The sequence below is a fragment of the Colletotrichum truncatum genome (assembly GCF_014235925.2).
Source record: "Colletotrichum truncatum strain CMES1059 chromosome Unknown Contig_0005, whole genome shotgun sequence".
Taxonomy (NCBI): Eukaryota; Fungi; Ascomycota; class Sordariomycetes; order Glomerellales; family Glomerellaceae; genus Colletotrichum; species Colletotrichum truncatum.
The window spans coordinates 3,486,922-3,514,391 of record NW_027222402.1 but is presented as its reverse complement, the minus strand read 5'-3'; the positions used below and the strand labels follow the sequence as shown (position 1 = coordinate 3,514,391).

The 27,470-nt window shown below is 48.6% G+C and overlaps 7 protein-coding genes across 7 annotated transcripts, besides 1 other annotated feature; 1 reads left to right on the top strand and 6 right to left on the bottom strand.

Moving 5' to 3' along the window:
- Positions 1 to 262: 262 nt before the first annotated feature.
- Positions 263 to 2,830, top strand: CTRU02_209026 (small oligopeptide opt family; the record flags this gene model as incomplete). Its single annotated transcript, XM_036726023.1, has 5 exons — positions 263 to 550; positions 608 to 1,551; positions 1,607 to 2,565; positions 2,627 to 2,673; positions 2,747 to 2,830. 5 exons carry the CDS (start codon positions 263 to 265, stop codon positions 2,828 to 2,830), a joined length of 2,322 nt encoding a protein of 773 aa, XP_036582216.1.
- Positions 2,831 to 3,569: 739 nt separating this feature from the next.
- Positions 3,570 to 3,647: a sequence feature (Short protein (CTRU02_209025, KAL0936810.1) was converted to a misc_feature.).
- Positions 3,648 to 6,703: 3,056 nt separating this feature from the next.
- Positions 6,704 to 8,520, bottom strand: CTRU02_209024 (dimethylaniline monooxygenase; the record flags this gene model as incomplete). Its single annotated transcript, XM_036726025.1, has 2 exons — positions 6,704 to 7,532; positions 7,589 to 8,520. 2 exons carry the CDS (start codon positions 8,518 to 8,520, stop codon positions 6,704 to 6,706), a joined length of 1,761 nt encoding a protein of 586 aa, XP_036582218.1.
- Positions 8,521 to 10,940: 2,420 nt separating this feature from the next.
- CTRU02_209023 (uncharacterized protein) lies at positions 10,941 to 11,309 on the bottom strand (the record flags this gene model as incomplete). Its single annotated transcript, XM_036726026.2, has 1 exon — positions 10,941 to 11,309. One exon carries the CDS (start codon positions 11,307 to 11,309, stop codon positions 10,941 to 10,943), a length of 369 nt encoding a protein of 122 aa, XP_036582219.2.
- Positions 11,310 to 11,915: 606 nt separating this feature from the next.
- On the bottom strand, positions 11,916 to 14,171 carry CTRU02_209022 (uncharacterized protein; the record flags this gene model as incomplete). The annotated part of the gene is made up of 1 exon (XM_036726027.1): positions 11,916 to 14,171. The coding sequence occupies one exon, from the start codon at positions 14,169 to 14,171 to the stop codon at positions 11,916 to 11,918; it is 2,256 nt and encodes a 751-aa protein (XP_036582220.1).
- A 1,761-nt stretch (positions 14,172 to 15,932) lies between these two features.
- On the bottom strand, positions 15,933 to 16,278 carry CTRU02_209021 (uncharacterized protein; the record flags this gene model as incomplete). Its single annotated transcript, XM_036726028.1, has 2 exons — positions 15,933 to 16,100; positions 16,228 to 16,278. The coding sequence occupies 2 exons, from the start codon at positions 16,276 to 16,278 to the stop codon at positions 15,933 to 15,935; spliced, it is 219 nt and encodes a 72-aa protein (XP_036582221.1).
- Positions 16,279 to 18,583: 2,305 nt separating this feature from the next.
- On the bottom strand, positions 18,584 to 20,347 carry CTRU02_209020 (carboxypeptidase s1; the record flags this gene model as incomplete). The annotated part of the gene is made up of 6 exons (XM_070205191.1): positions 18,584 to 18,828; positions 18,883 to 18,960; positions 19,018 to 19,395; positions 19,446 to 19,737; positions 19,858 to 20,057; positions 20,110 to 20,347. 6 exons carry the CDS (start codon positions 20,345 to 20,347, stop codon positions 18,584 to 18,586), a joined length of 1,431 nt encoding a protein of 476 aa, XP_070061266.1.
- Positions 20,348 to 21,792: 1,445 nt separating this feature from the next.
- CTRU02_209019 (sugar transporter) lies at positions 21,793 to 23,632 on the bottom strand (the record flags this gene model as incomplete). Its single annotated transcript, XM_036726030.1, has 5 exons — positions 21,793 to 21,926; positions 21,987 to 22,270; positions 22,323 to 22,672; positions 22,737 to 23,407; positions 23,485 to 23,632. 5 exons carry the CDS (start codon positions 23,630 to 23,632, stop codon positions 21,793 to 21,795), a joined length of 1,587 nt encoding a protein of 528 aa, XP_036582223.1.
- Positions 23,633 to 27,470: the final 3,838 nt, after the last annotated feature.

Below are 27,470 nucleotides of genomic sequence, written 5' to 3'. Positions count from 1 at the left end.
CGGGGTAATTGATAGGAAAGATAAACATACAAGGGTATGATCTGAGCTGTCTTCCATCTCCGCGCCGTACGTACGCGTCCGATGGAAAGTGATTCCGGACTCGTGTGCTGCTCTTCATTCATTAATGGCGACGATGCCGCGCCGGGCGCTATCTGCTTGGCTTTTCTTGGTCTTCTTGGCTGCTGTCACCTAATTCTCCGGCTTCCCTGTCCGTCCCGTCGTCATTCTCTGTCGTTGAGCCTTTTCAGAAGTCATCGTAAGGATGGCCGACATCAGCCATACGCCTCCCACGTACGATGATCCCGAAAAGTCGATTGCGTTCGATTCTCTCGGGATCAAGACGGCCCACAACCTCCATGGTCAAGACTTCGAGCTCGAAAATGGCCACCTCGTGGAGCTGGAGGTCGACATGGGGCATGTCCTCGAGAAGGTAGACGAAGGCAACTATGACGAGGATACCTCTCCATTCCCCCAGGTGAGGGCAGTAGTGCCTGAGACGGATGACACCGCGATTCCCGTCAATACCTTTCGCGCCTGGTTTCTCGGTATTGTATGTCCTGCTCTTTGAAGGAATGGCTTTGGGGAAGATGCTTACTTGGTGCGATAGGTCTTCGTCTTCCTTGGCGCCGGAGTGAACCAGTTCTTCTCGCTCCGATACCCCGGGGTTCACATCGTGTCCCTTGTTGCAGAGCTGCTGGCATTTCCATGCGGTGTTGCCATCGCAAAGATTCTCCCAATCAGCCGATTCAATCCCGATCGCCATTTCAACATCAAGGAGCACGCCCTCGTCACAATCATGTCCAACGTCTCCTTCGGCTTTGGTTCGGCCGATGCGACGAACCTCATCCAAGCAGCCAGGCTCTACGGCTTCCGTATTCCCGCGGGCTTCTCCGTGCTGGTAGTCCTCTGCTGCCAACTCAGCGGCTACGCCGTCGCCGGTCTCGCCATCCCCTGGCTCGTCAAGCCCGCCAGCATGATCTGGCCGGGCGTTCTCAGCAACGTTGCCCTCTTGAGCTCGCTGCACTCGAAATCCAACGCCATCGCGAACGGATGGAGAATCACCCGCATCAATTTCTTCATGGTCGTGGGTGGATGCGCTTTCGTCTGGTACTGGTTCCCCGGTCTGATCTTCACCGGCCTGAGCTACTTCACCTGGATCTGCTGGATCGCTCCAAATAACCTAGCAGTTAATCAGGTCTTTGGGATGGTCACTGGCATGGGCCTCTTCCCGCTGACATTCGACTGGTCAATGGTCGCGTACAACACGAACCCGCTGCTGAGCCCCCACTGGGCTGCTCTTAACGTTTTCTTTGGCTTCGCCCTTTTCTTTTGGGTTGTGACACCCGCCATCTACTATACCAACACCTGGTTCACCTCATATATGCCCTTCTGCACGGCTGACGTGTACGATCGATATGGCCAGTTGTACAACGTGACGGAAGTTCTGACCAACAACGAGTTCGATCAGCAAAAGTATTCCAGTTACTCACCTCCTTATCTGCCAGCTACGTTTGCGTTCGTGTATGGCTTGTCTTTTGCTTCCATCACAAGGTACGTATAAATACTCGTTTTCTTTCCCATACTAGCTCGTGCTGACCATGAACAGTGTTTTGTCTCATGTCTACTTCTTCCACTGGGACGAAATCAAGCGCGCCATGAAGGGCACACTGAAGCTTGACATTCACGCGCGTCTCATGCAGTCTTACAAGACCGTGCAATGGTGGTGGTGGGCAGCCATACTTCTCGCCGTCTTCGGCATGAGCATCGGCACTGCTGTTGGCTACGACACCGGCCTCCCGTGGTGGGGAATCATTCTCGGCTTCGTCATTCCCGCCGTCTACATGGTTCCCTGTGGTATGATCCAGGGCGTCACCAACGTCGACGCCAACCAGCTGAATGTTTTGTCCGAATTTATTGGAGGATACATGTTCCAGGGCAAGCCTATCGCCAATATCCTGTTCAAGATTCTCAGCACCGATGTCGTGGGCCAGGGTCTGTACTTCGCAGCCGATATGAAGCTTGGCCACTACCTCAAGATCCCGCCCAGGACGCTCTTCTTCGCTCAGGGTCTTGCTACCATTCTCGGAGCTCTTACTCAGACCGGTGTTACGCTCTGGATGTTGGGCAATGTGGACGGCATCTGCGAGCAAGACCAGCCCAACGGCTTCTCCTGTCCCAACGGTCGCACCGTCTTTTCGTCTTCCGTCATCTGGGGCCTTGTAGGCCCCGCGCGTCTGTACTCCGTGGGCGCCATCTACTCTGGGCTTCTTCACTTCTTCTGGATCGGTCTCATCCTGCCGCCCATCACCTACTTCATCTGGAAGAAGACCAATTCAGACTTTGTCCGCAAGGTCAACTGGCCGCTCATCTTCGTTGGAACTTACAACGTGCCGCCTGCGACTGGTATCAACTACTCCTCTTGGTACATTGTCAACTTGGTGTTTAACAAGATTATTTACCGCAAGTTCTACGCCTGGTGGACCAAGTACAACTATGTCCTTGCCGCAGCTCTGGACACGGGCTTGGCAATTAGCGGCATTGTCATTTTCTTTGCCGTTACATATGGTGAGTTGGCATAACAAGCCGTCGAGAAAAAGGTTCATAAGCTAACAAACTTGACTGCCAGGTCCCAACGTTAGCTTTCCTGACTGGTGGGGAAATACGGTTTGGCAGGTTCGTCTCCCAAAGTGATTTGAGCAGCTATCCTTCTGTGTTGGATTCCAAGCTAACAGATGCATGTACGCAGAACACGGCCGACGGCCTCGGGTTACCTTGGTTGCAAATGCCAGAGGCAGGATATTTTGGGCCTGCAAATGGAACCTGGTCATAAAAGCCGTGGCTTGTCAAGGAGCACACCACTCTTTCAGCTTGCTGAATAAAGTGTGTATCAAGTGAAGCTGTGACGGGAAGCTCTTGGTAAACTTCCACTCATCTAACCACTCTATTTGCCACGTACCTTAATCAATATTCTTGAACGACACGAATCTGTGTTTTGTGTTTACTGTGCTCTATTCCTCATATGGTGTTGCGTAATCATACCGACACGTATGAGAGTTGCAAGCGATTGCAATGAAGATTATCCACAAGTCAAAGAGCGCAATTATCATACTTTAAAAGTTGCCTAAACTGAAGCCGGGTAGCCAGTTTCTGATAGGCTGATGCCCAGCGCTTCTCTCCTGGGGTCTCACATATGTCGCTCCAGTAAAGGAACCTGTCTGTATTAGCGGCACACTGGGCTGTAGACACTTTTCTCGTCTTCGCGGAAAGGCAGAAAAGATCGACTCCCTCCAAGATCACAGCTGCAAGCACAATAATGCATATCTCAGAGAAGTCGGATGGCTCAGGGCATGGCAGAGTCTACTATCATTTGCAATGGCCCCGCAGCTTGAACCCATCGAGTACACACGCTATTCAGCGTAAGCAGTACAAACCCATCCTCGATTTGACAGAACTGACCAAATCATCTACCGAAAGGTAAAAGAAATGCAAAAGACGAAAAAACATACAACACCAGGTATTCGCTGGTCGTCACCGACCCAACTACTAATCCGGCCCTCACTGGCTTATCTATGGGAGAGCGGACGGGATCCCGAGTTTTCCAGTGGGTATGGTCGTATGTGAAAGCATCCATTGTGAAAATGAGATAAGTATTTATCACTATTGCCAAATCAGCATATGTTTCACATTTGGCGTATTTCAGTATGCATGGCGTATTATAATTGCAGTGTCAGGTTGCTGTGTAAAACTGTTGCATGCGGTTTCAAACCCTCTTACCGAGACTACTCACCCCTCTACTGATAGCCCTCTCCACTGACCGAATGTTAGCCAGGCAGATGATCAGACACTAAATCATCTGACTAAATTCATCAAATTGAGTCAAAGGAGGAAAACAGAGAACATAGGGAGTTTTCAACAGTGGTGGCTGTGCATTGATGCAGCTTTACCCAGCTCTTGGTGGCTATGAGGCAGTGGTTCGTTAGCCTGCAGACACCAACAGCTTTCCAAGCGGTTCGACGAATCGTAAGAATACATCGCCTCGAGCTTCCTGTCTGAGTAGATGGAACGCATTGGCGAATGTGAGCCTACAGGTCTGCCTCGATGCCTAAACAAGAGATTTAGGCTGCTTGGTGACGTTCGGATTCACCTCGCCGCCGCTTGAAGTGGTGGATAATCCCTGGTAACATTGACGTTCCCCACGATCCATTTTCCAACCCTCAACAATGGCGGAACCTTTGACTATTATCGCGTTTATTCCTGCTTTAATTCAGCTGGGCGAATACAGCTTCAAGTTCGCCAAAATACTACGCAAATACCGACGCGATGAAGGACTCATGGACCGCGAAATTAAAAACTACGAAAATCAGATCCTAACCTTTGGAATGGCCATTCGAACAGCTTCTTCGCGTCTTCAACGGCATCACGAAAAGTATCCCAGGTCACAAGCGTTCAGGGACTTTTCGAACCAAGATATCCTTAATTGCCTTGTTAAGCAAGAAATCGGTATCGACGAAAGATTGATAATGCTAGAACGACAAGTCGAGGAATCGCTCCAAAGTCGGTTTACAGCTGTGAGATACTTTCGATGGTATCGCAGTAGTGCCGAAATTCTGAAACTTCTTCCACAAATGGATAGCATAAGAAACACCTTGCATCTGCTGATAGAAATTTCACATTATGAGAGTTTGGAGCTTGAACGCCAAACAATCAACTGGTGGAACAGGAAGAGGCTTGAGGATCTGGAGAAAGACCTGTAAGTGTCTCCATAGCTCATACCGGCCTGCAACTACGTCCGGCCGAAAACAAGAACGTCTTTTAGAAGCACTTTTTTTCGGTTAGCCTAGAGAGATTGAGAAAGATACTGACAGAGACAGGGAGTTCCAAAAGACAGTAGTCAGCTCTCAGCTCGAAATTATAAAGATGTTGCAAGGCCAAATCACGTACCACATATCCGACATGAGGACACAGAGAAATGGACAAAAAGCGATATTAAACTTAGGACAGCAGGTTTTGAAGAAGAACGTCCGAGTTCCTCGAAGCCATCCACGACAGGCTACCCCTCCTAGTTCCAGAGATTCCTCCCCATCTTGCCACGACCCTTCTGACCCCAACCTTCCAAATGGCCCAAGGCGTCCCAACGACTCAGGGGATTTCAAAGACCCAAAGGGGCCAGGCGGCCCAAGCGGTCCAAGATGTCCGAATCGGCCTAAGGGCCCAAATGGACCAACAGGGCCGAGTGAGGGTCTGCAAATATCGTCAGTCAATGTAAGTCGAACTTGGGAGTCGTTCCATTTTATGAGCCTTCTAACAGCGCAATTTAGATCATCAGAAAGCCAGAAGTAGCAATTGAGATGTCCCTTCCAACAGTCACATCATTTACGAACTTTCCAAATCGGAAAGTACCTATAGTGTCAGAAGAATCACTGAACGTTGACGAACAGTCTGAAGACGGATCTAGTTCGCCTGCGTCGAATAGCTCTACTTCTCTGAATACAGAATTGCATGGTCATTATCATTGTATCAGAAAAGTTCCGGCATCGCTTGGCGTTGATAATGCTTTGAGCATCGCGGCACGCAAGACTCATGCGCCAGATATGCCACACGCGACCTCACTTCCAGTATCGACTGCATTCGACAGCTTTCAAAATGATAAACCACAGTTGAAGGACTCGGGTCCTCAAAACCTGCCTGGAGGGGGATATAATTCAGCTGCTTCAAAGAGTTCTACTTCTGGTGATACTATTTTGTGCGGCCGGAAACAGTTCTCTCTCGAAAACCATTCAACATCTCTTGGCGCTAAGAATTCATCGAACGCTGAGGCCTCTATAGCTCAATCAAAAAGCCTTGTTAAACCTTCCAGGTCAAGGGCGGTTCAGCAGACATTTCTTCATAGGAGGGCAGAAGAGAGCAAGTCAATAGGCGCTTGGAGGCCAAGAGTTGACACCAGAGAGACGGAAGAGGTCTTTGTTCCCTTGGAAAGAAGACAAACTGCGCATGCTATGGCCGTTGAATATGCATACGCTTAGCCATGGCGTTGTCACTAGATTTGAGAAAGAGGTTGATCTTGCAAAGCCAGACAGCCCCTGGGGCTAACCAGCCAGGAATATAGTCGAGAGCTGGGAGATGAGTATCCAGCAAATAATAGTCCTGAACTCTAGACTAGTAAATTAGCTTGCATTCACCGATATAGAACCTCAAAATCCGTCGTTAGATGTAATACTTCAATCAATGGAGATCTAATAGGTGCAAAAGAAGTTTGCCTGGTCGCTTTTCACTCAGCCCGACTTAATAATGCGGCGGTAGTATTCTCCTTGCTGGTAGATATATGCTCTGTGGTAATCATAAATTTTACCGAGATTCTTAAAGCTTCCAAACGTATAGTTAGTAGTGAACTCGAATAATACAACTAAGCGAGAAGATAGACTTCAGGTATTTTGAATATTTCTATGCTTGTGATCCTTTCATGAGTTGCTGAGAGCATCCCCCACCCGAAATGTCGCTGAAAGTTGAGCGCCAGACACCATTCTTCCCAAAGCTACTGACGCAAATGGACAATTTAGTCTATCATCATTGTACACGTTGAAGTAAGACCAAGGAGCAACGCATCAAAGGGAGCAATTCCCAGTCGATGTAGCATATCATCATATATATATATACAACCAAGCTACAATACAGGGTATCAACTATGCAGACTTTACAAGTCAACTTACTTGCGTGGGTTCTGGTCGATCCATTCCTTTACCATTCCACGGTAATCCAAAGGCGTATAGGACTCCCACAGTTCCGCCCACTTGCTTGGTTTCCTCTGTGTCTGTACGCCAACCTCTCCAAGTAACATATCCCAGTACGGAAGTTGGTCAAACACAATATCGGTATAGAAACGTCCATGTCCGTAGGGGGAGCGGTGCTGGGCCCATCTCTGCATCAGCGCTGTCTCCTCGTGGATCTTGCCAGCTCGGATGTTCCTGTCGACGATGGGAATCTTGCCCTCAAAGTAAGCCAGGGCCCAAAGACATTGGACTTCCAGACGCATAATGTTAGCCAGGTTGCTGAAAACACCGAGGAAAATGAGTGAGCGGTCATCTTTCGCTAAGAGACCTGGAGGTGCCATGCCACGGTATAGACGCCAGGGGGTATACGAGACCTCAACCGAGGAACCAGGGTTAAAAGCCTTCGGCTTTGATGAAGTAGGGTTGAGGAAGGGACCATCTAACAGACGTGGGAAGCGATCACCAATGGCCTGGTCAGCTTTGGCATTCGCCTCGTTCCAGAACGCATCCTGCTCGGGGCCCAACTCCGTAGTGGGGACACCAAGTTCAAAATGCAGAGAAGCGGGCTCGAAGTTGATGGTTGGCTTAGCAGAGAAACCGGTGGAAGCAACGATGAGATCAATGGGGAAAGATGTGCCGTCGGAAAGATGAACAGTGTGATCAGAGAGGTGGTCTAAGTCTTCACGGTAGATCTCCACCTGACCGTTGCGAATATACTCAAAAAAGTCATCGTCGAAACTGAGAATGCCTGAAGCCGTGCCGTACCTTAAAATCATAGTCAGCTACTATTTCTGCTCATTTTCATCATGGGAAGTACTCACCAAAACTGGTTCTGCTCGGGCTGTAGGATCTTGGTCTTTTCATGGTTCTGATACCCACAGTCGTTGATCGTATCATGACGGATCAGCGCCCAGAATGTCTTGGAGATGACTCTGCCGAGGGCATTCTCGTGCAGGAACTGTCGAATCCATGCCAAACCCGACAGATCAGGGAACACGCAGGGCGACATGAACGCGCAAATGCGTCTCGTCACCAGCCGCTCTCGCCAGACCTTAAACGGGCCAAGCTGCGTGAATCCCGGTGCGACCCACACGGGGCCCCGCCCCGACCGACGGATCACCCAGCGGACCTTGTGACCCGTTGACGCAGCGAGATGGACCGCATCGTACGCGGACTTGCTCCCGCCCAAAACTGCGATCGACGTCACGTCGGGGGACGAAAAGAGCTCTTTCCTGGGTCCCAGATCTGAGGAGTGGATAATTGGCGCGCCGAAGCTTTCAGACCCCTTGATGTCGGGCATATGGGGGACGGTGAGCACGCCCGTCGCGACGATAAGACGGTAACACGAGATTGTCTTTGCCTCGCCATTCTCCTCTACATCGGCAAACCACTTTCCGTTCTCCTCGGGCCGTGTGATGCGGATGACATTGGTGTTAAGCTGGATCTTATCCCATACGCCAAAGTGTTTGGCATACGAGACGAGGTACTCGTGCATGACTGCACCAGGGACATGTTGCTTCGGCTTCAATCCAAAGCGCTCCAAGTCCATCGGGAAATCAGAAAAGTCAATGGCTGTGGTGAAGTTGTTGGTCTTCAGGTTTGGGTAAATTTGATCCTTGGACCAAACACCGCCGACTGTGGCGCGTCCATCGACGAGCAAAATGTCACACGAGGGATCCCGTTGAAGAAGTGTCTTGGCGGCGCAAAGACCAGTTGGTCCTGCGCCGATGATGAGGATGTCGACAGTAGCCATTTCTATCGTCTTTCGCACCACCTGCAAACGCGACAGTTCATGAACGAGGATGATTAAGTACACATAAAGAAGGGAGCGAGTGTGGCGAGAGGGACTGCGATCGATTTAATATGAAATCGGCAGTACGGAATTGTAGCCTCTTTTGCCAACACACCAAAAGCGGAAGGGTGGGATGTAACACGCCCCAATTGCCTAAAATCCCTTATTGTGAGATCGGTTATCCGGCGGCAATGAGAGTTTAGGACAATATGAACTTTGCTCAAGTGTGTTGTCCAGTGGCATTGTCTTGACCCCAAACCTGTACGTATCCGACCGCTCCAGCCCTTTCAGTGGCGCAAGACTTGAAAGCGTCAATCTAGGTAGGATTGAGAGAGCTGAGTCTGGCTCTGTGCCAGTAATTGAAGCTAGTGTCGAATAGGGCATAACACAGTAAGCTGGATGATCCGGGGTCAATACGTAGCCTCTAGCTGCATGGCATCTGATCACCAACTTTACAAGCTTTAAGGGGAATGCTCTGAAGGATTGCCGGCTTTCAAGCCAACGCTTCGAAGATCCAGCTGTGTGGAAAGGGTCTCAGTCACACTTAGTAGCGCAATGCAAGGAGGCAGGGAGTAAGGAAGCAGGCATATTCTCTGTGCTCTCAAGGCCTCTCTACTGCACACTAATTGACGCTAACGCAAAAGGTGCCGGTTCACTGAAATTGATGTGGCTGAGATGAATGGGCTTACAAGCTAAGACAATTTCGGCGAAGTTGTCCTTGCCGACTTTCCCATTTAAAAAGTGTGTGGGTGAGAAATTAGCGTGGCACGGTAGCCAGGCGTTGAGATGGTGTGGTGGCAGGTTTTGGAGAAGTCTTCTGAGCTGTAAGCTGAACAGGTGAAACTGGCACGAGAGAGGAGGGGTAGTAAGTTTTGGCCTGAGCTTTCTTCTTCAAGAGAAACTAGTTGCCAGCGAGAAGCTCTGGCGCCACTGATAGTTACAACTTACACGTATTCCTACACTGTTTTTGATGCGCAAGTTTGGCGTGGTTGGTCTGATTATTTGCAAATGACCAAGTTAGTGGCGGTGTAGGCGATAGAAAAGCCATATCCTAAGAACCAACCTCAAGGTAGATATCGCCATATTCCGAAGGGGTCCACGATTCAAGTTATTTAGCTAGCTATGCCTACGTGTCAGGCTGGAGTCCATTTCTGGTGTGGCTGCTTCCTCCTCTGACTGTGCCACGTGTTGACGGCTATCTCATCAGTGAGTGATCCATCAAATGGAAGGGTCCAGACGTCGACCCAGCTGCTCGGATACCACTAACTAAAGTTGCAGGTAGGAGGCGTTCCTGCAGGGTTCAGCCCGACCACATAAGAATCAGGGACGGCGTAATAGTTTGCCATGTGTGTCAAGAGGAGCTTGCAAAGCGCATACGCCAGACAACCAAGGGGGCCGGTTGAGGAACAGACCCTGCCTTGGAGGCTGCAGACTCGGTCGAAGCGCGCTAGGTAAGCCTCCGGCTCGACAGGGCCGAAGCTTACGAAATGCCATTGAATTGTATTAGCCAACGATTTTCAGGAGGCATTGTCATTCTCCAAGACCTCTTTCTCTTCTGTGGTTTCCAACCACCATCCTCTAACGCTTGTCAGCCAAAGGTTGACTACAAGGAGGAGGATGGCTTGTAGGAGTTCCGGCTATGTCTACTTGACCAAAATGTCTTCGAGCAAGGCTTCGTTGGCTATTTTCTCACTTCAGCGAACATAGCATCATGTCTTTTCCAAGCGTTACATTAAAGTTTCCAAAGGCCGAAAACATATTTATGGGTCGAAACTCTGACGAGTGTGGGCCAAAGAGCGAGGTCTCGTCTGGTCTACTTGCTCAACATCTGCCGGTCATGGTGGTATTACTGACATCAAAAGGTGGATATGTTATGCTCTGCCTTAAACTAAACAGCGACTCTGGGTACGTCTAGTTTAACATAATTAGTAGTTTCCTTGGGAAAACGTAGCCCGCGACAGCAAACAAATGATGCTTCAGTTTGCCTTATACAGCCCTAGAGTTCTGATTCTAAGTCGCAAATCGTTCCCTAGTTCCAAATTGATTTGTAGAACCAACATATAATTGCCTTTCCAATCTTCCCGGAAGCAGATGGTGATAACGCTATCCATCTTCTCACACCCATTAACTCATACATAATAATTTGACGTGTCTAGGCTGAGGTATGCCCAAGCAGCCCAACCGAGAGCTTCGATACGCTTGTAAAGTGTGTACAGAACGATTTTGCCGAAAGTGACTATAAAACGCTCTTAGCCTCGATTAACATTTAATTTCTAAAACTGTTTGTCGGTATAAAATATGTCATCACGTGTCGGCCCTCACGGCTGCCTCATTACGCTCATTTTCTGCCCCCTTCAACCCCCCAAAAAGCAATGTCAACCTCATTGTCGACGTGAACAAGCTAGAATCAATGCCAACGTACCAGCGCAGGCTAACAACGCAAACGCAACAACCACCGCAGCAATCAAGTTGAACTTTCTCCTCCTTTTCGCGGCGCTCGCTGCCAAGTCTTGCCTGTACTTGAATACATCAAAGTGCGGCTTGTTCGATATTAAGCTCGCGCGTTTTTCCTCATGCTCATAAACCGGCAGAGTGCCCTGTCGCTCTTTCTTGAGTATGCTGGCGAAATACGTTGTATTTGGTGCCTCGGGAGATGTAAAGGTACTAGAGAATCTGTTGGTTGACGAAGACATTGACAGTGTCTTTCCGCGCTCAACGTCGTCGACGGAAGTCTCGTTTGGAGGTAACATAATGGTTTGTGTGGCTGGCAACATGGAGATGCTTGGAATTCTGGGAAATTGAGCAGAGACAGGCGTAGATATGAAAAATGTAAACGAAGGAGTCGAGGCTGGGGTGGTTGGTATTCATGTATTACCTTGCTGTCGAGGAGTGCGGTTGGTGTAGGACGGATTCGGGTGGTTGCTGCGACTGGATTGTGGATGATGCGGCGATGAGGTCTGGTCATGAGGTGGGATGAATGCGGTGGCACAGGCGGCTGCGAACATGTCAGGGGTATCAAACTCACACATATGATCAATATTATCTGACTTCTACCAAAAGCGACCAAGAATTTGGCTTCCCAATTATATAGAGCCAAGCATTTTAATTCACTCGTCTACCTATCATTGGCGTATGGGAATTCTGCCCGGGGCCGGAGATGTGGGGCCGCATTTTACTCCCCCGGATGGATCTCGGATGCGGTTGAAAATGGAAATATTTTTTTTTCCCCTTGGCATTCCATATATCTTATACCGGATTAAACAAAAGAAAAAAGCGCCATCTATGGAATTGGCAAACGAATGAACCTGCGCCTAATCGCCATTCTCCTACGCCCGACTCACGTCAGTTGTTACCCTTCATGCATCAACCTCGTCCTCATCCAGAAAACCAAGTCCACTGTCATATCTCCTCCTCTTCCTTCCAAAAGATCTTCTGGCCATCTCTCCCGAAAGCAATCCTTTCTGCACCACCGTACCCTCCGCAAGCGGCGACTCAGGGATGCTCTCTGTGTAGGGTTCGATGCCGATCGCCCTCCTTTTGGGAGGGCTTGTTTTCGGCGTTGTAGAGCCCGCCTCCTCAACCGGCTCCGCCAGGAAGTCCCGACTCATGCTAACAACCCTTTCGAGCTCTTCTTTCATTTGGTCAATGACCCTCTTCGCGCTCTCTCTCTCCTCCGCCAGCTTTCCCTCCAACCCCTTCTTCTCGATCCTCAAGTTCTTCATTCCCTCGTGTGCAGCCCTCAAGCTCTCATTGACCCGCTCGATCTCTTCCCTTAACTCAGCCACTCGTGCGTCCCGAAGTGCAAGAGCTTGTCCACTGCGGCGGTTCAGGGAGGCAGCTTCTTTCGTCCTGGTTTCCTCGCTCTCATCGAGTCTTCGGCGGAGGGATTTCGTTTGTACAATGGAGTCAGCGAGCTTGCCTTCTAATTGGGCGATCATGTCTTCCTTGCTCCGCAAAACCCGTCTTCCGACTTCAATTTGAGCATCCTTGGTAGCCATTGCGTCTCTGTTCTCGCTCTCCGTTCTGCTGACAATGGATTCAAGCTCCATCACGTCACGGATGTAACCGTTCACGGCACCCTTGAGTCTGTCAACGCTGACTTCCAGCTCTTTTACCGTAGCATCCTTCTGCTGGAGCTGTGCTTTGGCGCGGGTGAGCTCTTCGTTGAGGCCGTCCATCGCCGCCACCCTTGCGCCGAGCTGCTGGCGGAGGGAAAGCTCGAGTTGGTGGTACTCATCGATGGAAGCCTCGTCTTCCCGGGCTCGCTTCGCAAGGTCGCGGAGGCGTGTGAGAAGAAGATCTAACACTTCGGCACCGTGGGAGGACAGAGGGAGGGTGATCTCGCCTGGGGTGAGATACTCCAGTTCCAACCGTGCCGTGCGGAGAGAGGCAGCAAGCGAGGTGATGATTTCGCTCGCGTCGGAACCAGAGAACCCAAGGCCGCTTAGGGAGCTGTTCAAGTCCAGCAACGCTGCCGTACGATCTGAGACTGTCTGCAAGAGATTGTTGACCTGCCCTTCGATGGTTTCTAGCGGGTCTGATGGGGTTTCTGGGGTCTTGGATGGGGTGAATGAAGATAGACGGTCAGAGATACGAGCCGTCAGGGAGTTGTATGATTCGAGAGTGCTGGTAAGTTTGGACATTTCAAGACGGAGAGATGTGAGCTCCTGCTGCAATGATTCCTTCTCAAGATCAGGGAATGATGTTTGAACGCCGATTTGCGCAGATGGGTTAAGGGTTCTCGTGCTCCTGTGGGAAGACGGGGTCATCGGAGCCTCGGCAACAGGACTCGTAAGGGGCGGCGTAAGGAACGATGACCTGACTCTCGAGGGTGTGCTGCATACAAAATCCGCCATTGTCGCATCTCCGAAAGCCGTTTCATCGCCTACTATCCTCTCGCCGGCAATAGATTCTGCCTCAACGGTGTCGGTCTCCATGAAATCATCCGCAAACGGATCCCGGGCTGCCAAAGTCCATTCGTAGCAAGTCCTCTCTCGCACACCTGCACGGCTAGAGAGTTCTTCTTTCAAAGATTCCACTTCTCGCTCAAGCTCCCATATACGATCCGTGTCAAGCACAATGGTCGCATTCTGTAGCTCGTAAATTTCGGCATCCCTTTCCTTGAGCTGCGCTTTGAGTCTGTCGATTTCAGCCTTGGTGTCCTTTGCGCGGCGGCGTTTCTCACTGGAGATGGTGTTCATCTCTTCGCTTAGCCCATTACGCCTTATGCGGCGTTGTACGCGACCGTCGAGGACTTGGCGCAGAGGAAGAAAGTGAACCTCGCCGCAGTACGGGACCTCAAACGGGGCTGCGCCGCTGCCGGACGGAGTACGAGGTACCGGTGCGGAGTGGCGTCGGACCCTACTAGTTGGTGTTCCGCGGTTCAGAGTCGCCCGACGGACCATGGGTGTCAGGCCCGTGGACGACGCCGTGCGAGATGTTGTTCGTGGCGTTGCTGCTAGGCCTGGGTCGGAGAATCGGACCTTTCGTTTAGATGCCCTATGCGGTGTCGATGCCGGCAATGCTTCAACTGAGGTGTTTTGAACCGCCGCAGCTCCTCCTACGCTCCGACGCGTGCGCCGAAGCGCTATGGGAAGGTCATCGTCATGCATCTTGGCTAGCCTGTAGGAAAAGAGTCGGGGAGGACTAGACTAGCAAGACCAGGACTTCTACTGGCAAAGCCTGACGTGCAAGAAGAATGCTAACAACGGAGATATTTTTTTCTGGCTTCTTCTACCTATAAACGAACAGAACAGTGTGTGTGCCTTGTCGTGTTTTCAGCAACACTCAGTAGTTCCAGACGTGTAATGTTTGTCGAGCTACAACCCAAAAGTTGTTATCACTACCATTGTTTACACATTCCCTATCGCGGACTAGCGTACCCCGTCGGGCCCATGCCGGGCCCGCCCGACCCGCGGCCCACAATCGCCGCAACCAATCGTTGTCGTTCCTGTCGCGCTTCCCCAAACAAATGTACGAGGATAGAAGCCTGTTACAATATGGACCGCGACCCGTCTTCAAGAGACGCGAGACACGACCGCTGCACCCTTGGAACTGGGAATCGCGAAATGGACAGTTCACGACGCGATCATTGGCTGTTCCAGGGTCTCGGGATGAGAACTAGGAGATTCTCATGGCAACGGTTCATCATTCGTCATTACGATTTGCTGGGTGACGGTCAGTTCAAACGAGATTTGTATCCATAGGCCAAGTCATGGCTTTCAACACTAGCAAGTCCAAAGATATCCATCTCAACAACCGCTATTGTTGTTTTCTCTATTCCCCATATGGGTGCAAATGCAGTCCGTCGTTGGATGCTAGTCGCCCTGCACCTCGGCCCGCTTCACTGCACGCTGACTATATCCGGGGTCCGCTTCGGTACAGCCCTCTATCCCCACCACACAATCTCCGTTTCCGTTTTCGAGCAATATAAACCCTTCCATGTCCATTTCCTTCAACAACAAATGGTTTCGTGGTGTAGTTGGTTATCACGTCAGTCTAACACACTGAAGGTCTCCGGTTCAAGTCCGGGCGAAATCATTAAATGGGCGAATGGTTTAGTGGTATAATACTCGCTTAGCATGTGAGTGGTCCAGGGTTCGATTCCCTGTTCGTCCATCTTTTTGGCTGTGTAGTCTTTATGCGATCGCCTAGAATGTTGATGTAAGCCGGTATATGTCTTTTTGCGGCACAAGAGTACGTTCATGCTCTCAGGCGGTAGGAACCTGGCATTATGTATGTATTTACTAGACTTTGGCCAAAATCCGATGCTTTAATCTCCTTTCGTGGGGCGCCCATGACGTGACTTAAAGTCGTGGTGACACATGCGCAGCCGCAATACAGCTTGAGAGGTTTCTGTTTCATCAACTCAGCCCCATGCCGTTTTAGTGTCTTGTCTCTGCCCTTCCTGAACTCGTGTGGAAGCTGTGGGGTCCGGAGGATATATGTTTCGATCTTGAGCCATGAACCCTATGTCTTTCTATTTTCTAATTATAGGCTAATACATATATTACATGTTTAGCTCAAAAGGTATAATGACGAAGCGAAAAGTAGTTCCGGCGAATTGCTTATAAGAAAAACATCATACTAGCATCGTATATTGACGCTTCGAGTACTATGGCAAGTGACGTGAGAGCAAACTACGGTCGGCTTCTGTGCGATGTTCAATGGATGATGCACCACTACGACGTGTTGGAATCCCCAAACTCATGACTAATTTGGACTGAACAAATCAGCTGTCATTTTACTTTTTTATTTCATAATCCCTTTGTAATTATTCTTAAGGAATCTCCGTCGCCTTTGATGATCGACTGGTAAGGCATTCCTTTGCTATGCCGTATGGACCAGCCATACGAGCTGCTTGTGTGATGGGTTCAAGGAACGTAGAACTTCCTCCAGGCTTCTGAATTAGAGCCACCACTCTTGGAATCCGTGTTTGAGTAGTTTCCGCCGCCGGACTTGGTGCCGGAGCTGGAAGACGAGCTTCCGCCCTGGGCAGCGTTTCTCTTGGCGGCATCTGCAGCACGCTTGGCGAAGGCCTTCTGTAGAGCACCATAAATGTGAGCAGGGATTAAACACAGGCAACGTTCGATTTGCCTCATATCAAATAATACAAAGCAAACAACATTCATGCTAGGTCAGAGTGAGTGTGGTAGTGAGAAAACTTACGTCTTTGCTCTTGGCGATGCGTGCGGCAGCGGCAGCGTCCATTCCACCCATTGTTGACGTAAATGATGATTTGGAGGCGTGATTCTTTTTTATATATAATTAAGAATTTAAAATATAGCACTTAGTTAAATTGAAACGTTGACCTCGTCGATGCTGTATGTTGATTGATCTGATGGTGATATTCTAAAAGCGTTCTCCATCTGATGAGCGGGCTGGTATTTATACATTTCCGGTGAGTTCGCGATCCTTCGATTCTCTCAGACCAAGGTGAATCCTGAATCATTCTAATAACTGTCAGTCGTTTCATGGCTCGTTGGCAGGCACGGTGGCGTACGGTTGAAGGCTCCCGTGTGTTTGAGAACCAGACAGTGACTCAGGTTCCACTTCGGTTTCTACAGCACTACCAGGGGTCAGCATTACGACACACGACCATGTTCAAACACAACAACTGGGTTTGCGCAGAAAATGTCTTTGGGTTCTCCAACATTTTTGAATTCGCATGAGTGCAAGGCATTTCATTCCAGCGACGAAGGTTTAATCCCTATCATTTTCGAGGGAAAATCTACCTACTCAGGCAGCAGTACCTGAAATTGGCTAGAGGTTATCACAACTGACATGTAAACATTCTATCACTTAGAGCTACTCAGATCCAGGAGTTTCACTTTATAAAAAAAATACACCAGTGAAGGCTGAAACGTCTTGTGTAAGTCATACTCAGTCCGCCGCTTCGTTGACTGAGGTTCTTATCATCTGGTACGGCTCAACAATGATACACCACTGGGGCTGTGTGGCTCTGAATACGGTGTAGCTCCCCCTAAATCATAAAATCATTCATCCTCAAGTTGAATCATCCTTTTTCCAAACGTGATCTCCCGAAGAAACAGCATTATTTCGACTCGTGACCATGGCCGTCGCTGTAGCGACTCTTGTTGCCTTCCAAGAAACCAGGAAGGTGGATTCTGCTGCGTCATGTAAGAAGACATCGAGACATGATAGACGAGAGTACATCTTGTTTCGTGGCCAAGACAATATGGTCAGCAGGTCGATGGCTCGAATGCAAGTACAAGGGAAGGAACGTCACGTAGTGTGAGAGGCATATGAATCTGACGCAATCCAGAAACAGATCGACTTTTGGCCGCAGGTGTAAGGATTACAACGTACCATTGAAATAATGTTCACCATGAAATTTCTTGGGTTTAACTTTGGGCTGATGACCAATTCAAAAAGCCCTTTTCAAACTATCAAAACGGCTATATACATGTATGTACGTGCCCAAGGCTCAAAACACAATCTACAGTATGCTTTAATTCCTAGCTTTATCATAACACGAATGACACATAAGAAACATGGCATAATGAATGATAATTCGTAAATATGTAGCACTAAGTCCCTTCTCACGCAAGGTACAGCATCCATTATGCAATGAACCACAGGCATTTGTCTCGTTCTACATGAAAGATGTGGATGTGCTCTACATAGATTACATCTTCAACTAAGTGCAGTGTGCATTTCATGCACATCTTCCTCCTCTGACTTTCCACTAGAACTAACTTACTCACTCTTTTGATTGTGGTACCTAGTCCTTGGAACACCAACAAGCTTGGCCATACGGGGCTTAGTCAATCATGGTTTAGGAATCACAGCACTTCGTTCAGATGTGAAAGTTGTATTTTGTCATAATTTTTGCCAGTCCGCCCAGGACCTTGACAAATAAGATACGCGACCATTCTCATCGCTTTTTAGTAGATAAAAAGTTTGCTTGATCATAAGTTCGTGGCCACCAACATAACTTTCTAATGCTGTCTGGCGAATGCTTCCTGTGTACTCATGTCCTGTTGGGTCACAATATATCTTTGTCATTCCCGGCTGCCGCTTTGAGGACTCGAACGCTAGGTTCAACGTCTTCTTCTATGTTTGAAACCATTTCGGTTTTTGTAAGCTGCCAAGTCCATACTGCCAGATCACAGCGTTTGAGGTCTTGTACGGAAACCATGAATTCCAAGAGAGTTTCATTGTCCAAATCTTGTCAAATGATTTGACGGGATCTGTATGGAGAATTTCAACCAAGTACAAACACCAAATGATCCAGAGTGGTGATTATAAGCTGTTAACTGCGGTAAATAAATTCGACTCTCCTAAATAGTTATGTTTTTTCTTTTCATTCGCGACTATGGTGGTGACTTTCGAGTTATCTCAGTTTGCTTTCATCATGTTGGCTCAACAACGGAGTCTTAATCTCCTTGGTCGGTTGTTCGACCTTGGTTCTGAGAGGAATTTCAGGGCATGCGATGCTTATTTATTTTGGCACATGGGTTTGTGAACTAAAATTTATTTCAATTATGTATAGCTATAGTACTTACTGAGAATTGATCGGCTGCCTGGTCATCGTCTGCTTGAAAGCAACGAGAGCCACCTCAGGCTGGTATGCCATCAACGCATGGCCCGCGTCATACACCCTCAGCCAGCTCAGGTTCTTCACGGTCTTGTATTCTCCCTTCTTCTTTCCATCAAGCATAAAATCCTTCATCGCGGCATTCTCAAATTCAGGCCCACCGATCCTAGTAACAGCTCTGTAATTGCCCACATAGTTGCAAATCCAGTCTGCAAAGTACATTAGCCAAGTCATACAATCAACTACTAAGAAATGTTTCTTACCAGCATCGCCGGCCCAGACGAGCACTGTGACGTTCGATTTAGTAACATTGTCCAGGGTATTGAGGAAAGACCGTTGGGCTAAAATTAAAATTGTTAGTTGATATCCCGTTTCAGATCTTGGCACAGTTGACTTGCCATCTCCGGTGGATGAAAACTTGTCGTAAGGCGCCTGAGGGCATTCTTGGTACGACGATATAACACCAATAGCCTTCATCACTTCAGGCTTGTTGAGGTACTTTACGTAAGTGCTGGGTGGAAACTTGTCATCTTTGGCTCTGACATCGTACACATTGAACATCTTCGAAGCTTCGATCGGTGCCTCAATTGCGTTGTAGCATGCAGTCTCAGCATTCAGGCAAGCCTCGTTGTTCCCCTCAGGGGCGGTACACTGGTTGAGGAGAGGCTTGCAATCTTTCTCATAAGATTTAGCAAGTTCATCGTACTTGGCTTGGTCGATTAGTTTGTTGTAAGTGTTGTTAATAGCATAATCAAGATAGTCGCGGAATTGGTTCTCTGAAACTCCGTCAGTATCTCAGCAACACGTACCACTTTCATAGACTCACGAGCATCAATCCAGCCATTGTTGACACCCAAGGCTACGACATTAATCTTCTCGCCTTTAACCTCGCCTTTGCTGATCTTATCATTTTGGCTTTGGAAATGGTCCACAAACTCTGGGCCATAATGACCGCCATATGACTCTGTAAACAAACCGAACTCGCGATTCTTGTACTCAGGAAATTGCGCGTAGAATGACTGCATCAAAGACCAAACTTTGGGTGCCGCTTTGACAGTAGAATCAACATCGTTCGTGCCATAACTGAAACCGACTCCGATTGGCTGATCCACATAGAGCTGTAATGGGCGGGCAGGGTCAGCATCAAACTAGCAGTGCCAAGAAGGGACGAGCGCGGTTGTGTTGTAGTTGTGTGCCGACGGGAAAAAGCCATAGCAGATCAGTATCAGGCGACTTACCATGTTTGCAAAATTATTCCATGAATTCGGGTTCAGTTTTGGTTCATCGCCTCCGCTGTTGAAAGTGCAAGGACCGTTCTCTTGGAAGAGGCCTATCATGGAGCTGCAGCCTGGGCCGCCGTTCAACCATAATGCCACAGGTGCTTCTTTTGGCTTATCTCGGGCTTCAAAAAACCAGAAGAACATATGCTGATCGGTACCTGTGGTATTGTTAGATTCTATTCGCGGAAAGATAGGAATATCATGACTTACCAACATCGAAGTAACCAGAGTATTGCTTCACATTTGGCGTTGTCTCGCAGATCTTCGAGTCTGTCACGAACCTCGTCCTGGAGTTCGTGGCAGCGTGCTCAAAAACAGTGTAGTTGGTGCCAAGATCAGACATGAGGCTATAGGTCCTGTCGACAGCGTAGGTCTGAGGCACCGCAGCCGCGGCTGCAAACCCGGCCAAGCCAAGGACGACCAATGTCTGAGACGATGAAGTCTTCATGCTGGTATCCTAATCACGACCAAAATGGAATTCAAGAAGTATGTAGTTGAACAAGAGAGAAGATGACCAGACTCATGACAATAAGCAAAACCTCGGAGCGGCAGATCAGAGGTATTTGAGCTGGACGCTAATGCAGGGGCACAGAGCTGATCCCTTGACTGATCTTGACGAATGGAGCTTCTTTTATGGGTCTCTTGAGTCGGAGTGTCCCTGAATCCGAATCAAGACTTCGTTGTCGTTTTGCCAAACTTTCAATCACGGCAAATGTCCTCTCGTAGTGTGGAATTGCCCCTGGGGTTGGATGACAGGAATGCTGTTGAACTTTGATATCGACGGGTTAATCCATGTTTTTACGCGCTACAGTGCCTATCAAAGATAACAAGACATTTCGAAATGCAAGTAAATATTTTACCGCGCGATGCCGGGTACATGCAGCTCTCAAGCCAGTGAATCTTTCTGTTTGGAAAGATTGACTGCTGCGGTCCGCGCGCTTGGACGAAAGTCAAGCACCGCAGGTCTCGGTGGGAAGCCCCTCTGATAGGGTTGTTTCGTCTGAGCACACCATCCTCCATCTGATTCACTGCCGGAAACAAAATCGAGATTAGACGCTGTTTCGAGAAAACGGAACAATTGTCTCCCTTGAATTCGCCTTGTTTTCAGGAGAGGGGGAGAGGACAGGAGAAGCAGCTATGATCAAAGAAAACCCGAAAACTGCAGTTTTCACCGGCGGAACTTTGAGAGTTTGGAAAATGAACTTGAGGGTGCAGGTATGAAGTGAAGTTTCCCAAGAGGTGTGATCTGGCAGCGATCGCCAATCAAAACAACCAATGGAAAAATATGCTCAGCTTCCTCGAATCAGTTCGAAGCACATTGCAAATTTGATTGGTTGCGGTTAATTAAAGTATTGAAAGGCATTGAGGATGACCCCAGCACGCCAAAAGTCAACTATCTCAATCCGTGCTCATGACGCCGTTGAAATCTTGGGATGTTCGAAAATCTGTTGCACTTGACCTTGACATGTCAGCGATAAATAGAGCTTGCTTTTGGCTGGTTAGATGGTATGCGTGCGGACTTGGTTGTAGTCAGCCAGCCTGGTGTAGGGAAACCAATTCAAGGTTAAGGCGCCGAAGGTGTGTAACGAGGCTTCGGTTCTGGGAGCAGCCGCAAGCAGAAACTACCGCTGACTTCGCCTCCAGACTCAAAGTGAGCTTGCAGGGACCATTAACATAAACTTTCAAGGGAGTATTTGAATAGGTTTACAAGATATCTATAAAAGTCATTGTCTTTCTTCGTCGACTCTGCTACTGTGTGACAAATCCTTTGGGAAGAAACGCGCACGCTTGAATGAAATTCTTTCTTATGAATTACCTATCAAATATTAAAATTATGGTTTAGGTCTACATGACCTCCTTATGCTTATGCAATTATGTCCACTGCTCGTTTTCTCAAACCTTCGACGGCTTTTCTTGAACCACAGGCTCAAGTTCAGGTTTCTCAACACTTTGTTCACTAGAACTGTCACTAATCACACCGTGATTCTCAATATCAGTAATCTTAGCACCTTGCTCGCCTCTCCAGTCTATAAGGTATTAGTCAACTGTACTCATGGGTAAATTCTTTCGGGGGTTGGAGGGCTTACGTCTTGATTTCCAGGCTGGAACGCCCGCTGCGAACATCTCATCAATCTCTTCCAGAGACTTCCGTGCCATCTCTGGCATGCAAAAGAATCCCCAAACCAGACCCAAAGCTGATATTGAGCCGTAAATGAGACCAACTCGTGATCCTAAGTTTGCTGGCTCTTGTAGGAGGTACGGCAAAGTAAAAGACGCAATGAAGTTGCAGAGGTTTGCCGTCAACCAGAAGAGCATCACAGATTTATCTCTTAGCGTGATGTGTGGAATCTCGGTCTTGGTCAGTTGTAGCCTAAGTTTGTCAGTCATGGCGAAACTGTCAGGGGATGTAATGAAATGCTTACGGGCCCCCGAAAGACACAAAATGGAAAATAGGGAACATGACCGTCAGTGCAACGATACCCTTGTTGATGTTTAATGTCGGATGCAGTATCGTACCCATGCCACCCATGACCATGAGAATTGCTGTTTGTACAAAACCCATTTGGAGAAATAGGCGCCGGCGGCCGACCCGATCAATAATGAACATAAAGGTTATGGCAGTTGCAAGCAGGAGCGCTCTCTTGACCATTGTCATCAAGAAGGGGTCGACAACCTTCAAGCTCTTCAAAAAGATGGTACCATATAAGTTAGAGAATGAAGCTCCCGAAAGCGCACCCAAGGCGGCAGCAACAAGGCCATTGACCGTTCGGCGCTTTAAAGTTTGCTAGTTAGTATTGCTTCTTGTGGTGTAGTTGAGGGGCTTACGTATTACTCACCAAGTTGTTGCCTTTGATCAAGTCTTTCCATCTCCCCTTTGTGTCGCTCTGGTTGAGTGCATCTTGAAGAAGCTTGGCTTCCTTCTCTGCGTCGTAACCCGGCATTGCGCTGAATAGATAGTCCAGGTTCTCCACAGCCTTTTGATATTGTCCTTTTCGAAGAAGCCATCTTGGGGACTCGGGGATTAACATCCAAAAGAACAAAGAAAAGGATGGGAAGAGCAGGCCGATACCAACAGGTATCTTCCAGCAATTATCATTATTTATGTGGCTTGTGAAGTTTGTGATAATGGAAGCGATGAACGCTGCAAAAACTCCATTGACGGCGTAGATGGCTGTGAGTGATCCTCGAACGGCTGCAGGTGCTATTTCGGCTTGGAACATCGGTATAAGGAAGGCTTCCATTCCAACATGAAAGTTGACTATCATGCGGCCGGCGAGGAGTTGTTCGTAGGATTTTGCTGTGTACACGGTGATGGTGCCCGCCATACAAACAATGTTGGTGAGAATAAAGACCAGCCGTCGGCCCCAGCGCTCGCCGATCTGAGCCCCGATGACCACGCCAACTGCGTAGATGATGAGAGGGAAAGAATTCATATAAGCCAACTTGTTTGAAGTAAAGCCATATGCTTTTTTGGCCGGGATGTAATCTCCAAACCTCTGTTCGAAAGCTGTTGTGAAGATTTTCGTTAGCACGTGAGTTTCCGGTGGTTTAAACAGAGCCCAGGTTTTCTTGAGAAGTACTAACGTGTCATTGCCTGAATGGTATTGAGCGTTGAGCCTTCATACCCGAAGGTGAAGACGCTCATACCGAACACCATGGTGACCCATAACAGATTTGAGGTAATGTGATGGGTCACCTTGAAGTTGTGTTTCCGAAGAAATTCGATTGTCATGATGGGCGAAAATACTGACGAGGCGTCCAAAAGAAGAATCTCAAGACCAGCTTACTTCTTTCTTTTGTCTTGGCGTTCGCCTGCACTTCGTCGCACAAAACCAGACACAACCAGAGCCTAAACTTGGTAGGATGGCTTTCTCTTTTATGGAATGAAGCTCAGTCTTAGAACAGACCTGGAAGGGAGGCGTCTGAGTGTGGACTGGGTTCAGCTGAGCATCTACCTTCCAGGATTCTCGGACAATGTGGAAGTGGTAAACCCTCGGGCCCCAGCTGTGCCTAGCAGACTAAACGCCTCCCGTCGGATGCCGTCGGGCATCACGGCAGCTCAAAGGCGCCCTGTTCACTGAATGTGCTATACACCGTTTCAATCCAGGCCGTCTCCCTGCTCATGAGGCAAACAAAATGCTCCAAATCATCTCATCTGTCTTTCAAGAGGGTCAGAAGGGCATAAACCACTGCACACCCCCGTGGCGTCGTCGGATGTCTTCTGTGTGATGCGCCGATCTTTTTGTCCTTTCTTTGCAACACAAGACACCACCTTTCCCATATTCTGTGCCACAGTATCATACAATACCCAACGACGTTTCGTCAACTGGGAACTTCCTTTCCGAACTATTTCACACTTTTCGCAATCGCGAAAAACGCGACCGGTGTGTATCCGCTTGTTCACATTAATTGACCCTGTGTCACCCAATCTCCCATCTGACCCGCACGATATCACTGTTCGGGCTCCATGCAGAATATGCATGCAGCTTGGCGGGCCGAGACGGAGCTATCATCCACCCGCATGTTATCCACTATTTTTGAGTGCCTGGGGTACATTGACGCCATATGGTTGTTGATGCTTGATTCATATGGCGGAATGCAGGTCCCAGGAGAATGTCACTCTTACGCCTGTCAGTCTAAAAGCCACTGACTACTTTTCACGTGCAATGTAACCACCGAGACTGGATGGTTAAAGCCAACATATGCCAAATCGTACACTATAAGCATTACCTGGCTTGGTCCTAACGTGATCTTGCTTTTTCTTCTTCTAGATAGCTACTGGCCTTGCTCTAGACCTGGCGCTATTTGTCTTGCAAATGTTCAAAAATGTTTTGAGCAGCTCACCCTCTTCTCTCAAATGAGAACCGTAAACCCTGCAATGCGATCTAAGTTCAAACTAATCATGGGATGAAATCAATCAGCCTCATTGGGCAAGCACACCGACTCTAAGTCGCAAAACGCTGTCGGTCCTGTCTCAGATCACCCGTTTTGTCAACACCACAACGAAGAAGAAGTCCACGCTATTATACAGCAGAAGCGCCAGATCGGCTTGCTACCAAGCTTTGTGCCATGTCACAACGATTTCGGCCCTTTCGATCTCCAAAATCAAGGTCATTGATACCGTAGATGTGTGATTTACAGCCCTACGTTTGATATCGCACTTAAACGGATAGCAGTGGCATAGCTATGGGGGGGCAGTGCACTGATCCCAGCTTTCATCGGCAGTTGTGAAGATAGGACAGTGTTGCATCCCGCTTTCTAGAAGCTGCCCTTCCTGAACATCACTGCCAGCTTCACTTTCAATCTTTGTGCTGTATCCATGATGCCGTCAACGGCATAGAAGTCCAGAATCTCGAGATATGTTTCGGTCTGGCGGGGCTCGCCTTCGGTAAATCGATCTCTAGCCATTCTCTCAAGGACCAATGGCGGGATTGCGGGAAGTGGTGCTTTGGCCGCCGTGAAACATCTCCACGTTTCGGCATCTGAGAGGGAGATTCCTTGCATCGTAGCATTGGTCGCTTACCCTACCGCCATTCTCGACTCGGCGAATCGATATGTTCCGGTAACAAATACGAGAAGGGTTGTGGCCTCTGCTTCTGAACTTGGCACTCGGGGCCGTTGCATCAACCCGCCGAGATCTTTCAAAGGGCTGGTGCAGAAATGGAACGCATGGGGATCGATGCGCCCACACCGGTCCGGCGAGCGATCTGGCTTCATCCGTCGATGGAAGCTTTGTTATCCATCTTGGCTACACCTTGGCCATACCTTGACATAGCTTGGCTGTTGGGGCGCAGTTCAACACCAACCTCAATTCCCGAAACCATCTGAATGAAGCTATTGAGAATGAGGGCTCCATTTTCTCCTCTTTCTGAGACATCATCAACATGTTTCCTGGACGTAGCAGAGCCCCGATAAATTCACAACATTGAAAACGCTTCTTTGAGTGACAGTTTGTCGAAGAGTTCAGCTGCGACACAGGCAGAACGTTGATGGGGATTCAAGGCACCGTAGGTCAGACGAATGGCACAACGCCCCGCGCGTGCGAAGTATTCCATGCAGACATCATACTGCTTCACATTATCGTAGGAGACAACACCCACTTAGAAACTTGACCGTTTCCCCGCCGCAGCAGGGATGCTAGATTCGGTTCGAGTGGAACGTCGCCACGAGGAATCCAGGGATATTTCAACTTTTGTAAAATAAACAGACGAGACCCCTAAGAGACATCTCGCTTGTCCCTGCCAAGTATGATAGGTTTCAAGGATGAACCTACGAATCTTCAGGGCTCGGGCAGGTTTTCGCGTGACAGACAGGTGTGCCAAGCCTCACATTGGACACTGGAGATTTCAACACGCGTAGCGTCGCATTCAGAGAGCCGCAAACACGATTCAGAAAAAGGCACTTATTTTCGTCGATGGCATTCGATCTCAATGGTGAGTATACGCGTCGTTGAAGTTTTTGCTTACGAAACTGTGGAAAGTATCGGTTGGCAACACTTGCATCAGCGGTATCTGGCGATCGTGTGACATTCCTCCAATTGTGTATATAGGATATAAAATGGATGATCCTAGAACAACCTTGGAGATTTGCGAGGTGGAGGCGAGGAGAATGTCACATTTCTGACAGGTAATTCTCTGGGCAAAATACCCAAAGCCCACATGCCGTCTCTTGGCGGCATAAGGATAACATGGAGATTCAAGTGCTTGCTAATCAACCCATTGGTTACTGTGGAACCTGCACTTCGTGTACACGTTCCTGATAGAACAAGCAAGGCAAGAGAAATGCTAGGTTGAGCGGGAGGCATCGATGAGGCACCCCGCAAATTCTGAGTATCAAAGTTGCAGCAAAACCCTCTTGAGGTCAGAGGACCTGCAACAGAGGGTGGGGTTCTAAATGAGCTAGCCTTAATAGCCTCATTCTGAGTGCTTTGCGGGGGTGGCGGTGACCCCCATTTCACGTACATTCGAGCTCAGAGCCTCATCCATCTCCAACGACCATGAACAGACTCCAGAGTCTGAATATCCATGATAACCTAAGTTCGGACTGTTCACGAGCTTTTTGAATTATTGCAAGATTTTCGATTTACCTTTTCATTCACCACTTGTCACCGATTTGTCTTTTCTCGGTGCATTAACTACACGAGTGACAGGTTCAACAACCAACTGCAGATAATGGATGACGGAAACAAGGACAATCAGACTGCTTTCGTTTATGTATTCCACCTCTAAATATCAATATTATGCGATGACTATGTTACATTTGGTGTTGGGTGTGTCGATCTGCTTTCAGATGATGGTCTTCTGAATGACTCGTCCTTTCAATGCGAGGTTGCAATCTGAAAACCTTTTGTTTTTCTGGTATGAAAAAGTCCACAGATCCATTGACGAAACAAAACGCAGAGGAACAGAGACAGAAATGAGGAGGGGCTACACGGTCGCCAGATCTGATAGCAGTGGTGGTGTGTGCCTGGTCTCATCTGATCTCTTGATACACTCATGACATGGACAGCTTTGCTTTGACTATGGATCCCGATTTGACGTCATTTGACGGCATGTGGAAGAGAAGAATTT